Genomic DNA, 13,563 nt, shown 5'->3' with positions numbered 1-13,563 from the left:
AATGCTGTTACTGAGAGAAGGAGGTTGTTGGCCAAAATCTCCCGGTACATGACCCCATCCATCCTTTCTTCAATACGTTGCAGTTGTCCTGTCCCCTTTACAGAAAAGCCCCCCCAAAGTATGATGTTTCCCCCACTGTGTTCTTGGGGTTGTACCCATATATTACATATAGATAGAAGATTCCAGTGCGGGGAAGACGGGAAACCTTCATATAGACGGCCGGTGGGGATGGAGGCAGTGACCGACTCTGGCCACATCTGTCTCTAGAGCCGCAGTAGAAGATGAAGATGTCGTCCTCATCATGAAGGAGTTATTTCTCATGTCGCGTGTAATGAATCTCTCCTGCAGTATTGCTAATGCCGATTCCAGTGTCGGTAATGAGACGAGAATTAGCGTTATGGAAGATGAGTCTATGAGGAACGTGTTCAGCTGCCGACTCCGAGGAGGAAACTGCTTGTTGTCTGTGGCCTAAATATATAGGTTTTATTAGTAGATGTCAGGGAAGAAAACTAAACCCTGTAAGATAATAAATCTCATATGTTTCCCTTATTATCTCCAGTAATTGTATTATTACACCGGATTCTTATGGTGTTACATCGGATCATCTTCTTCTCATTCAGGTCTCTACAATATCGGATCCTCTCAGTGAAGATCTTCTACAGAAGAGAATTTTCCTGATTTACCCATCAAGGATGGATATGGACAGAGACAAGATGGCGGAGAGGATGTTACACCTCACCCTAGAGATCCTCTTCCGTCTCACTGGAGAGGTGAGAGATTCTGATGACGTCACATTACATCATTCTTATCTATGGGAATAACAGATGGACAGAACTGGAGAGGTGAGGACTCTGGAAATGTCTGTAGTGAGATTTATTAATGTGTCCCTCCATAACCAGGATTACACAGTGGTGAAGAAGACCTCTAGTGATCGCTGTCAGGACCCTGTGTCTGAGGGATGGGGAAGACCCCTGAGCCCAATCACGGGGCCTCCACCTCACCCCCTGATCCATGAGGACATCAATGACCAGAAGATCCTAGAACTCATCTACAAGATGATTGAGCTGCTGACTGGAGAGGTGACACTGCTGGGAATGCTGGGACCTTATACAGTAACACTATGAAGGGATCGGGGGGATGACGGTATCATTGTATGTGTCAGGTTCCTATAAGGTGTCAGGATGTCACTGTCTATTTCTCCATGGAGGAGTGGGAGTATGTAGAAGGACACAGAGAGCTGTACAAGAACGTCATAATGGAGGGTCCCCAGCCCCTCACATCACCAGGTAATAGACAGGACTAAATACACACGGCCTATAATTATCTGTATGTAGAGAATGAATTCAGTCCCTGTATGTGTTTCCTCCAGATCTATCCAGTAAGAGGACAACACCAGAGAGATGTCCCCGTCCTCTTCTTCTACAGGACTGTAACCAAGAAGATCCCAGTGCTCCTCAGGATCTTCAGGTAGATGGAGAGAAGGTGTCAGGAGATCTCCCCTATGATGTGTAGACGGCTGTGAAGGTCTTGTGCTCAGTCTTGTTTTATCCACCAGTATTATATGTTTTATACTTGTGTAATGAGAACGGTGGAGATGGCAGGATTAGAGCTGATCATAGATGGGACTTCTCCATCTGTCTGTGACTTTTACAATATTTGTTTCAGGGTGAAGATCTGACCCATATTAATACTACAGAGACATATGTGAGGGGTGATGAGCGGTGTAAAGAGGAGATTCCCACATATGACTACCCAGGTGAGTAGTAACCACTGAATGCAGAGAAGTCACAGATTCCTCTCAGTCACCGGCTGTGGCTGCTTTATCGGTGGTGTAGTCCGGCCATATTACCATGATCACCATTTTGCCTCTAGATCACAACATTCTCCTCCACCCAAAACTGTTCAAATGACTTTGGGCATTGAAATCCCTTTTCTATAGAACTTACAACTTGGAGGATCCACCTACCCCCTGGGATTAGTGTGAGGGTGATCCCTTAAAGCAAGATCTATATGATTGTTTGTACCTGACCCAATATAGGCCGAGTGCGCGCTTCAAGAGTCACAGCGAACACAGAGTTAGATGTCTACTCTTTTCTCAGCAAAGGCTTGCACACAACTGAAGTTTATTCTCAAGACAAAGAGACAGGAAATGGGTGTCACACAATCTTCTGAGTAGCCAGTGTCAGTCTATGATAGGTCCATTTCAGCTTCACTTCCATATATGGTATCCAGTATCTCAGCTTCTGCATTCCAAGGATTCCTTCCAGGGTGTTGCCTGAAGACACAGACGCCATCTTGGTATAGAACTGACTTAGGCTAGTTTCACACTAGCGTTTCACTGACCTGCGTCGGTCTGCGCACGGCCACCGCTAAGCTCCAACCCAGGCAGTACCTCCTCCCGGCCGCTCCACCTATGGGAGCAAGACGCTGCATGTGACCCGCGTACCCTATCTTTAGCATTGGGTACGCAGGCCGTGCGCAGGTATGCGTTTGCTGGCGCATGCGTCCTTTTAAGGGTGCGCCGCGCGCACCAAAATGCCACATGATCCAGGATAGGGCCAAGTCTGTGATGCCAAGAAATGAGAGAATCTGTAGCAGAAGGGACTGGTCCATGGTGTCGAAGGCAGAGGACAGAGTAGTGTCGCTTGCTCTTGGCAGTTAGTAAGTCATTAGTGACTTTAGTTAGGGCAGTTTCAGTTGAGTGATGCGGTCGGAAGCCAGATTGTAACCGGTCAAAGAGGGAAAAGGAGGAGAGGTGGGAAGACAGTTCAAGATATACATGCTGTTCCAGTAGTTTTGAGGCGTAAGGGAGGAGAGATGTTGGGCGATAGTTAGACACAGAGGATGGGTCAAGGGAGGGCTTTTTGAGGATGGGTGTGATTGAGGCATGTTTGAAGGATGAGGGAAAGACACCATTTCTGTCCAATAACAGCAGAGTTTCCCTTTATCCTGACTTTTCAATTTGTATTAAAACCAACTAACTTCAAGGAGGATTGTGATAATCTCCAGGACAAACATTCCACCTGTGCCATGATAGATCTCTAAGCTGTGCGTGGCTGAGGGCTGTAATATACATTTATTCCCGCCTGCAGGAGATGTGTTGGCTCCAGCCCTGGTGTCATGGATTCACTCCATGTCATGAATTACATTGTTTCTGATCCTAAGGAATTCAGATTACTGCACAATCTCTCCTGAAATGGGGAGCAATATTATTATCTCTAATCTTCTGCTCAGGATCCATAGTAGCTCCAATGGTCCACCATAAATGAGGGCAACTCTGGTTTACTGTTGTGTAATCTGTATTTGTAGTTTTCAGTTAATGAGATTCTCGTGCTCTGGGGCGGGGCTGTGGGTGGGGCTGTGGGCGGGGCTTTATGTGGTGCTCTGATTACATATTCATCTGTATTGGCTAATGACAGGTCGCTGATCCCTCACTGACCTGCCCCCATTGTTACATAATGCATATAATAGCATTGATATTATTGTTGATAATGCCTATAATATTGTGGCTATTGTGAGGCTTAGAAAAAAAATCACATCCAGCAAAATGTCACCAGCGGCCCCTGTGCAGTAGCCTCTGTCTCTTACTTATAGATGCTACTGTGCAGGAGCCGCCATCGCCGGTGACATTTTGCTGGATTTCATTTTTTTCTAAATCTCAAAATAGCCACGAGTCTAAACAGTGGAAATCCCCCAACAAGTGACCCCATTTTGAAATCTAACCCCCCCCCAAGGAAATGTGTGGTGGGCACTTTGAACAACCAAGTTCTTCACAGAAGTTAATTACGTAGAGCCATGAAAATAAAAAATCATATTTTTTCCACAAAAAATGATCTTTTTGCCCTCCATTTTTTTTTCAAAGTGTAGCAGGAGAAATTGGACCCCAAAAGTTGTTGTGAAATTCAGCCTGAGTATGCTGACACCCCATATGTGGGGGTAAACCACTGTTTGGGTGCATGGCAGAGCTCCGAAGGGAATGAGAGCAATATTGGAGGCAGATTTTGCTGGAATTGTTTGTGGGTGACATGTTACATTGTCAGAGCCCTTGAGGAGCCAGAACAGCATAAGCCCCAAAAGTGACTGCATTTTACCAAATACTTCCCTGAATGAATTCTTCTCGTGGTGCAGTGAGCATACTGACCCCACAGCTGTTCCATAGAAAATTATACCATTGGGCAGTGAAGAAGAAATAATTACATTTTTACCACTAAAATGTTGTTTTACCCCAGATTTTACATTGGAAAATAGGTAGATAGGTAAATGGTCACTACACCCATAGATGAATTGACAGAGGGGGGTCATTTCCCAAATGGGGTCACTTCAGGGGGGATTCTGCTGTTATGGTACTTTGGAGAGCCGCTAAGTGCGAGAACAACAGAATCCCCCCTAAAGTGACCCCGTTTTGGAAATGACACCCCTCTGGGAATTCATCTATGGACAGGGGGTGGCACGGTGGCTCACCAAGGACAAAATCTGTAAGGAGTTTGTATGTTCTCCCCGTGTTTGCGTGGGTTTCCTCCTGGTCTCCGGTTTCCTCCCACATTCTAAAGACATACTGATAGGGAATTTAGATTGTGAGCCCCATCGGGGACAGTGATGATAATGTGTGCAAACTGTAAAGCGCTGCGGAATATGTTAGCGCTATATAAAAATAAAGATTATTATTATAGTGACCACTTTCACTATATGGATGATTTCCAGAAACTCGTAGTGGAAATTTCAGAGCAAAAATTGCAAAAATGTCATTGTAGTGCCCAATATATTGTGCCCAGCTTGTGTCTCTGGAGACCTCCCCCCACCTACCCCCGGAAATTGTTACGTCCGCTCTACTCAAATGTGTCTGTCACTAAATAAACCAAATGCTTGAATGTGAAAACAGTTCAAAAACGTGGTTCTGTGTGGAAGATTGTAAAGCCGTCATGGAGGCATAAGGCTGGCAGTGATGGGCATTGTGGGTAATAATAGCAGGGATCATGCCTCAGTCCTCTCTAGGAACATACACGACATCTTCTCTGGGGTTCTTTCTTGTTTCAGTTACTGGGATGAGTGCAATAAAATGTCGCTCAGTGAGTCTTCTGACATCTTCACATTCTAAAGGATTGGCGGGGACAACATTTTCAAAAACAAGATTTTCAGTGACCTTTTCCTGATAATCAAGGAAAGTATCTGCATTTCCGGCTTTTTTGTATAACACAAAAGAATTATATGTGGCCACCTGAAACAAATACATGACTAACTTTTTATACCAGATATATGATTTTCTTGATACCTGGTATGGCTGTAGAACCTGATCTGCAAGGTCCACACCCCATATATTTGTTGTAGTCAATGACAGACACAGGTTTTGGAGTAGTGGATCCCTGTTGGTCTGCAGTGGCCCTTGTGGCATCTGTGGGGATCGAGCTCAGGATAAAAATACTAAAGCCCTCGAAATCCACATCTCCATCTGACCCTGCACTTTCTTCGCTGTCAGAACATAAAAGTGCATAAGGCTACTTTCACACTTGCGTTTTTTTGCTGCGCGTTTTTTGCGCACACAAACGCATGAAAAAATGCATCATGCGTTTGAGTGCGTTTTTTTGCAGGTTTTGGTGCATTTTATAGAAAAAAAACGCATGAGTTTTTTTGCGCATAGGTGCGCATTGCAATGAGCACGTATACGCACCCATAGACTTTAATAGATGTTTTGCTGTAAAAAAGCGCATTGCGTGCGTATGCGTTTTTTGGGGGCAAGTCGGACGCACAAAAAAATGTAACAGGATGCATTTTGTGCGCCCGAGCGCACACTGCAAAAAAACGCGTGCGCATATGTATGCACACCCATGTTAAAGTATAGGGGAAAAAACGTATATGCGTTTTTTTTTGGGCTAAAAAGCAACGCAAAAAAATGCAAGTGTGAAACCAGCCTGAGCCTCCTCTGCACTATAATACTGACGGGCCATTTTATTCATTTTTATTTTTTTACCGGAAATAGAAAACTACGACGTGATTGACGTGACCAAATTATTGGGGAAGCAATTGAGAAAAGCCTAATTCTTTAGCCCCAACACTGACCCTAACTATAGCACTAACCCTAACCTGCCTTATCTGTATTGTTACTTTATAGCACAATCGCTGACTGACACAGCTGTTGGCAGCAGCACTTGTAACACTGTTTCTCCTCTAATCTCTCACTGACAGGAGATCTGAGGAGAAGCAGCGGTTTTTATGGGGTAGATCACCCGGGAAAGTTCACTGCTACAACAAACTCTCCAATGATTTGTCTCATTGGCTGGTGTGACGCTGACATCATCAGGACCTGAACCAATCAGGTCTCGATGAGGTCAGGGGTCACAGGAAGCGTTGTGCGCCAGAATCCCCTCTTTATAAGCAGGGCCAGTTTTAGGGAAAGTGGGGCCCTAGGCAAAGTGTAAAATGGGGCCCAAATGCTGACAGATGGCACATCACAGAGAAGCATTTTGGTTGTAGTTACATTCGCTGAGTTCAGGACGCTAAATGAGTGTGATCGTCAATATAGAAATCGTTCCACACTTGTTTCCCGGCCTCTTTCCACCATCTGAGAAAGAATGATGGGGACAGAACAATCACTATTAGATCAATCTGTCCCCAGACAGTATCATGTATGGCATCAAGCCGCACATCTACAGTTTACACCGGCGATTAGCTGCTGAGAACAATGGTTTTTGTTCCGGCTTAAACAATCCAATCACTCGATGAATATGCAGCATTTTGCTTGTTTAGTATAATACACCCCATAGTCCGCCATATATTATAATGTGCACCACAGTCTTCCATATTGTAAAATGCACACCCCATAGTCCTCCATATAGTATAATACACTCCCCATAGTCCTCCATATAGTATAATACACTCCCCATAGTCCTCCATATAGTATAATACACTCCCCATAGTCCTCCATATAGTATAATACACTCCTCATAGTCCTCCATATAGTATAATACACTCCCCATAGTCCTCCATATAGTATAATACACTCCCCATAGTCCTCCATATAGTATAATACACTCCCCATAGTCCTCCATATAGTATAATACACTCCCCATAGTCCTCCATATAGTATAATACACTCCCCATAGTCCTCCATATAGTATAATACACTGCTCAGTCCTCCTCAGTCCTCATAGTGCCCCATATAGTATAATACACCACCATAGTCATCTATGTAGTACAATTCACTTCCATAGTATAATGCACCCCATAGTTCTTCATATAGCATAATGTATTCCCCATAGTCCTTGATACAGTGTAATGCAGCCCACATATAGTATAATGCAGCCACCCCATAGAGCATAATGCAGCCACCCCACAGAGTATAATGTAACCCCCCATAGAAAAAAAATGCAATCACCCCTCATAGAATATAAATATAATACAGCACCCCATAGAATATAATGTAGCCCCAAATAGAATATAATACAGCCCACCTCCCCATAGAATATAATGTAGGTCCTTCAAAGAGTATGATGCCATCCTCCCTCATAAAATCTAATACAACCCCAATAGAATATAATGTAGCCCCCCATAGAATATAAAACAGCCCTCCTCCATATAGTATATAATGTAGCCCCCCATAGTATATAGCACAGCTTCCCCATAGATTAAAATATACCGCCCATAGTATATAACACAGCCTCCCCCCATAGAATATAATATACCCCCAATAGTATATAACCCAGTCCACATATATAACCCAGCCCACATATATAACCCAGCCCACATAGTGTATAGCATAGGCCTCATAGTATATAGCACAGCCCGCATAGTATATAGCACAGCCCGCATAGTATATAGCACTGCCCATATAGCACAGCCCTCATAGTATATAGAACAGCCTGCATAGTATATAGCAAAGCCCCCATAGTATATAGCACAGCCAGCATAGTATATAGCACAGCCCGCATAGTATGTAACACAGCCCGCATAGTATATAGCACAGCCCACATCTTCCCCCCCCGAGAATGGCCCCAAAGTCCAGTAGTCACTGTTATAGTAAAAAAAACACTATCCTCACCTCTCATGCCTGCGCTGCTCCTGGCTCTTGTCTCAGCAGCTGCCGATGCGCTGCCTGGCACACAGTGAGTGCGCGATGACATCATCGCGCACCCGCAGTGTGAGGCAGAGCGGGGAATGATGGGAGAGGGAGCATCAGCTAACACTCTCTCCTCCAGCATTGCTTAGAACTGTACCAACAGATGCCGGTATAGTTCAGTGTGGTGGTGGAGGGGGGTCAGTGCTGGCAGCTGGCGGGCTCCCCTGCCTCACAGGCCCCATTGCATCTGTGTGATGTGCTGCTAGCTGGGGGCCCCTGGGGGAACGGGGGCCCTAGGCAGATGCCTGGTCTGCCTGCCCCTAACGCCAGCCCTGGCTATAAGGTGCGTGGGGTTCCCGATCAGCACGATAGGCAACTGTTAGGTGGATTCATAACTGGCTTAGTGATCGGACCCAAAGAGTGGTCCTAAATGACTGCACATCCAGTTGGAAGAATGTCTCAAGTGGGGTACCACAGGGCTCTGTCCTGGGCCCTGTATTGTTCAACATCTTTATCAACTATTTAGATGAAGGAATTGAGGGTAAACCGATTAAATTTGCTGATGACACAAAGCTAGGAGGGATAGCTAATACTAGAGAAGATTCAAGGAAGGAATTTTTATGGATTAAACGTGCGCTACCAGACCATCACTCCTCACAAGTTGTGTAGTTAATACATTTATTTCCCTACGCGTTTCAAAGTTAAAAACTTCTTCCTCAGGGGATGATATGTACAGACAGGTATAGACAACGCCGGATTTATACATACACAATTCAAAAATTGGCGCCAAGAGTCACATGTTGCGAGGGAGAAAAAAAAAATCAGCGGTCATCAGTGTTACGATATCAAGGGATATTAAAAACTTATTCTTTTCAACAAATTAATTATTTTAATATATTTTCAGATGACTGTATAAAGGAAAAAGAAAAAAAGAAGAAAAAAGGAAAAAATTATGAACAAAAAAGGAAAAGAACCAGAAATAACGAGGTCCGAAAGAGAGCAAAAGTCAGTGCATAGACCACCACTCTGAATGAGACGATAACGTGTCACAAAGAAGAAAAGGGGAGGATGGATGGACATCTTTCTATAAAATATATAAATATTTATTGAAGTTTATAAAATTAATAAAAAGGAATTTATCAAAAACTTTATTGCATGTAAAAAGAATAATTAAAATTATAAAAAGCATGTGTGTAAAATGTGAAAAAAAGTGTCTATTTGATAAACCCGCAGCAGAAGAAGTATTGCATAAAAATTAGCACCTTTATGGTGACAAGAGTTAAAAATGCGTGTCTAAATCCAGAATAAAGGAGTATGTCTGGTAACAGATTTATCCTTTATTCTGGATTTAGACACGCATTTTTAACTCTTGTCACCATAAAGGTGCTAATTTTTATGCAATACTTCTTCTGTTGCGGGTTTATCAAATAGACACTTTTTTTCACATTTTACACACATGCTTTTTATAATTTTAATTATTCTTTTTACATGCAATAAAGTTTTTGATAAATTCCTTTTTATTAATTTTATAAACTTCAATAAATATTTATATATTTTATAGAAAGATGTCCATCCATCCCCCCCTTTTCTTCTTTGTGACACGTTATCGTCTCATTCAGAGTGGTGGTCTATGCACTGACTTTTGCTCTCTTTCGGACCTCGTTATTTCTGGTTCTTTTCCTTTTTTGTTCATAATTTTTTCCTTTTTTCTTCTTTTTTTCTTTTTCCTTTATACAGTCATCTGAAAATATATTAAAATAATTAATTTGTTGAAAAGAATAAGTTTTTAATATCCCTTGATATCGTAACACTGATGACCGCTGATTTTTTTTTTTCTCCCTCGCAACATGTGACTCTTGGCGCCAATTTTTGAATTGTGTATGTATAAATCCGGCGTTGTCTATACCTGTCTGTACATATCATCCCCTGAGGAAGAAGTTTTTAACTTTGAAACGCGTAGGGAAATAAATGTATTAACTACACAACTTGTGAGGAGTGATGGTCTGGTAGCGCACGTTTAATCCATAAAAATTCCTTCCTTGAATCTGAAGATTTATGGCCACGGCGTGGTCATTTGGATGTGCAGCAAGCTGACCTTGTTCCTTTATGCCTGTTACTCTCCTGCAGAGGGTGAGTATAAACCATTGACTTATATCTGTGTTTTCTCGGGTAAGACCCTATTGCGCTCTTTTTCTTTCAGTTTCTACAATACTAGAGAAGAGAGAGAGAGGATTCAAAAAAATATAAATAAATTGGAGCAGTGGGCAGCAACTAACAGAATGGTTTTTAACAGGGAAAAATGCAAAGTACTACATCTGGGCAATAAAAATAAAAAAAGCATATACAGAATGGGAGGAATAGGGCTAAGCAACAGCTCATGTGAAAAAGTCTTGGGTATACTAATAGATCACAGACTGAATATGAGTCAACAGTGTGATGCAGCAGCAAAAAAGGCAAATGCAATTCTAGGATGTATTAACAGAAGCATACAGTCTAGATCACGTGAAGTCATTATTTCCCTCTACTCCTCTTTGGTCAGACCTCATCTGGAATATTGTGTCCAGTTTTGGGCACCACATTTTAAAAAAGACATCAACAAACTGGAGCAAGTTCAGAAAAGAGCGACCAGAATGGTGACCGGTCTGCAAACCCTGTCTTATGAGGAAAGGTTGCAGGATTTGGGAATGTTTAGCTTGCAAAAGAGAAGACTGAGAGGAGACTTAATAACTCTACAAATATCTCAAGGGCTGTCACATTGTAGAAGGATCAACTTTATTCTCATTTGCACAAGGAAAGACTAAAAGCAATGGGATGAAACTGAATGGGAGGAGACACAGATTAGATATTAGAAAAAACTTTTTGACAGAGTGATCAATGAGTGGAACAGGCTGCCACGAGAGGTGGTGAGTTCTCCTTCAATAGAAGTCTTTAAACAGAGGCTGGACAGACATCTGTCTGGAATGATTTAGCGAATCCTGCTTTGAGCAGGGGATTGGACCAGATGGCCCAGGAGGTCACTTCCAACTCTACGATTCTATGATTCTATGAAACATCCGACCATAGGCAAATGTCGGCTCTGCACAAAGCCCTGCTAGTGCTGACGTTTATCTACCGTTGGCAGTCATGAAGCGGTTAAGTTAAGGGTACCATCATTTCTGTCCAGGCCTATTTCATGAGTTTAATTTTTTTCATTCTGTGGAAGCATGGCTGGAAAGCAATGTCTGACTTTCATTTGTTCATTTTCATAGATTTTTGATTTATTATTACTTTTGTAGGATTCAAGTTATTTCTGTGACCATTGTGGGTTTTTCTGTAACTAAATGAGGGGTACCAGCAATTTAGACCACGTGTGTAGGAGGAGTGAATATTTTGACTCCACAGCCACTTCCCGGAAATTAACACTTAGTGGATGTTGGAGAGGGAAAATTACACATTTGCCATTTTATTACCCAGCACATAGTGCCCAGATTGTGCTCCAGGAGACACCGCAAATTAAGTGGATTCTTCTCACTATAATATTGCTAAATACAGGGATCCTAAATGTTGTTTGTGCACACTGCAAGACTCCGAAGTGAGAGCGGATTTTGCCGGATTGGGTTATAGAAACCTTGTTGCTTTTCAACAGCCTTTGAGCCACTAATAGTGTGGGAACCTCTGTTTCTCCATTGACAGATGATGGACCTGAGTGGGGACTTGTTTTTTGTGAGATGAGAATTGGTATTATTTTCGCCTACATAACATTGATTGGATTCTTTTTATTCGATATTTGGGAGGCAGAATGAACAAACAGTTGAACACCGCACACTACTGGCTCATCCAACAAGGTTTTCTATTAGACTGTGAACTGTCATTGTCTTGGTAAATAATTAAAGTTTTTTACATAAACTGTCTGTAAAAATGGCAAGCTAAGTAGAAATGTTCAAAAATATAAAACTCAAGGATATTTTATTAGAAAATAATAATTGTTTTTTATCTTAGCAGATGACTGTACCAGGAGATCAGAGGGACAGCTGACATCTTCAATTTTCAAATCTGATGATCTTGAGATCCTACAAGATACAACTGAAGTGATTGCTGTTACTCCAGATATACCATCATCCATTCACAGGAAAGATCTCTTATCTGATCCTATGAAACAGGTCCCATCTTCTGATTCATTACTGACTACTAAGGAAAATCAAAGTCACAAAAGAGGCATTAAAAAACAAACTGCTCCTAAAGCAAAGAAGTCATATTCATGTTCAGAATGTGGGAAATGTTTTACATGGAAATCACATTTTGTTAGGCACCAGAGAACTCACACAGGGGATAAGCCTTTTTACTGTTCAGAATGTGGGAAATGTTTTACACATAAATCATATTTTGTGACCCATCAGAGAGCTCACACAGGAGACAAGCCTTTTTCATGTTCAGAATGTGGGAAATGTTTTACATGGAAATCACATTTTGTTAGGCACCAAAGAACTCACACAGGGGAGAAGTCTTTTTACTGTTCAGAATGTGGGAAATGTTTTACACATAAATCATATTTTGTGAACCATCAGAGAACCCACACAGGGGAAAAGTCTTTTTCATGTTCAGAATGTGGGAAATGTTTTAACTATAAGAGGGATCTTGAGCAACATCAAAGAATTCACACAGGGGAGAAGCCTTTTTTATGTTTAGTATGTGGGAAATGTTTTAGCCGGAAAGTGCTTCTTGTTACACACCAGAGAATTCACACAGGGGAGAAGCCATTTTCATGTTCAGAATGTGGGAAATGTTTTAACTATAAGAGGGATCTTGAGCAACATCAAAGAATTCACACAGGGGAGAAGCCTTTTTTATGTTCAGTATGTGGGAAATGTTTTAGCCGGAAAGTGCTTCTTGTTACACACCAGAGAACTCACACAGGGGAAAAGCCTTTTTCATGTTCAGAATGTGGGAAATGTTTTAACTATAAGAGGGATCTTGAGCAACATCAAAGAATTCACACAGGGGAGAAGCCTTTTTTATGTTCAGTATGTGGGAAATGTTTTAGCCGGAAAGTGCTTCTTGTTACACACCAGAGAATTCACACAGGGGAGAAGCCTTTTTCATGTTCAGAATGTGGGAAATGTTTTAACCAGAAATCACATTTGGTTAAGCACCAGAGAACCCACACAGGGGAAAAGCCTTTTTCATGTTCAGAATGTGGGAAATATTTTAACCGGAAAGCGCTTCTTGTTAGACATCAGAGCAGTCACATAGAGGAGAAGCCTTTTTCATTTTCTTAATGTGGGAAATATTTTACTTGGAAATCAGTTGTTAATAAACATCAGAGACGTCAAATAGGGGAGAAGCCTTTTTTATATTCATAATGTTGGAATAGTTTTAACCAAAACTGAATCTTCTTAAATGGGTTGTCTCTTGTCATTCCTCATGTTTGCTGACAAAAGGATAAAACTAAACTTTATTAATTCCAAATGTAAAACTATACCCATAATTCACCCCCTGAAAGTTAATCAGTAGGTGACTAAGAGAAAAAATATGTA

The 13,563-nt window shown here is 41.9% G+C and overlaps 1 protein-coding gene across 1 annotated transcript in view; it reads left to right on the top strand.

Annotated features, from left to right (window-relative positions):
- Positions 1–857: 857 nt before the first annotated feature.
- The window catches only part of LOC141073908 (uncharacterized), a 30,293-nt gene continuing 17,587 nt past the window's right edge, over positions 858–13,563 (top strand). The window contains exons 1-4 of the mRNA XM_073561446.1: positions 858–1,079; positions 1,163–1,286; positions 1,370–1,467; positions 1,666–1,756. Of these exons, the coding sequence (XP_073417547.1) occupies positions 858–1,079; positions 1,163–1,286; positions 1,370–1,467; positions 1,666–1,756 (535 nt within the window). The remainder of the gene's footprint in view (positions 1,080–1,162; positions 1,287–1,369; positions 1,468–1,665; positions 1,757–13,563) is intronic.

This window comes from Dendrobates tinctorius, unplaced genomic scaffold (assembly GCF_039654945.1).
Source record: "Dendrobates tinctorius isolate UK_male_01 unplaced genomic scaffold, ASM3965494v1 ptg000320l, whole genome shotgun sequence".
NCBI lineage: Eukaryota > Metazoa > Chordata > Amphibia > Anura > Dendrobatidae > Dendrobates > Dendrobates tinctorius.
The sequence above is the reverse complement of the archived record's forward strand: the minus strand, read 5'-3'. Positions and strand labels throughout refer to the sequence as shown.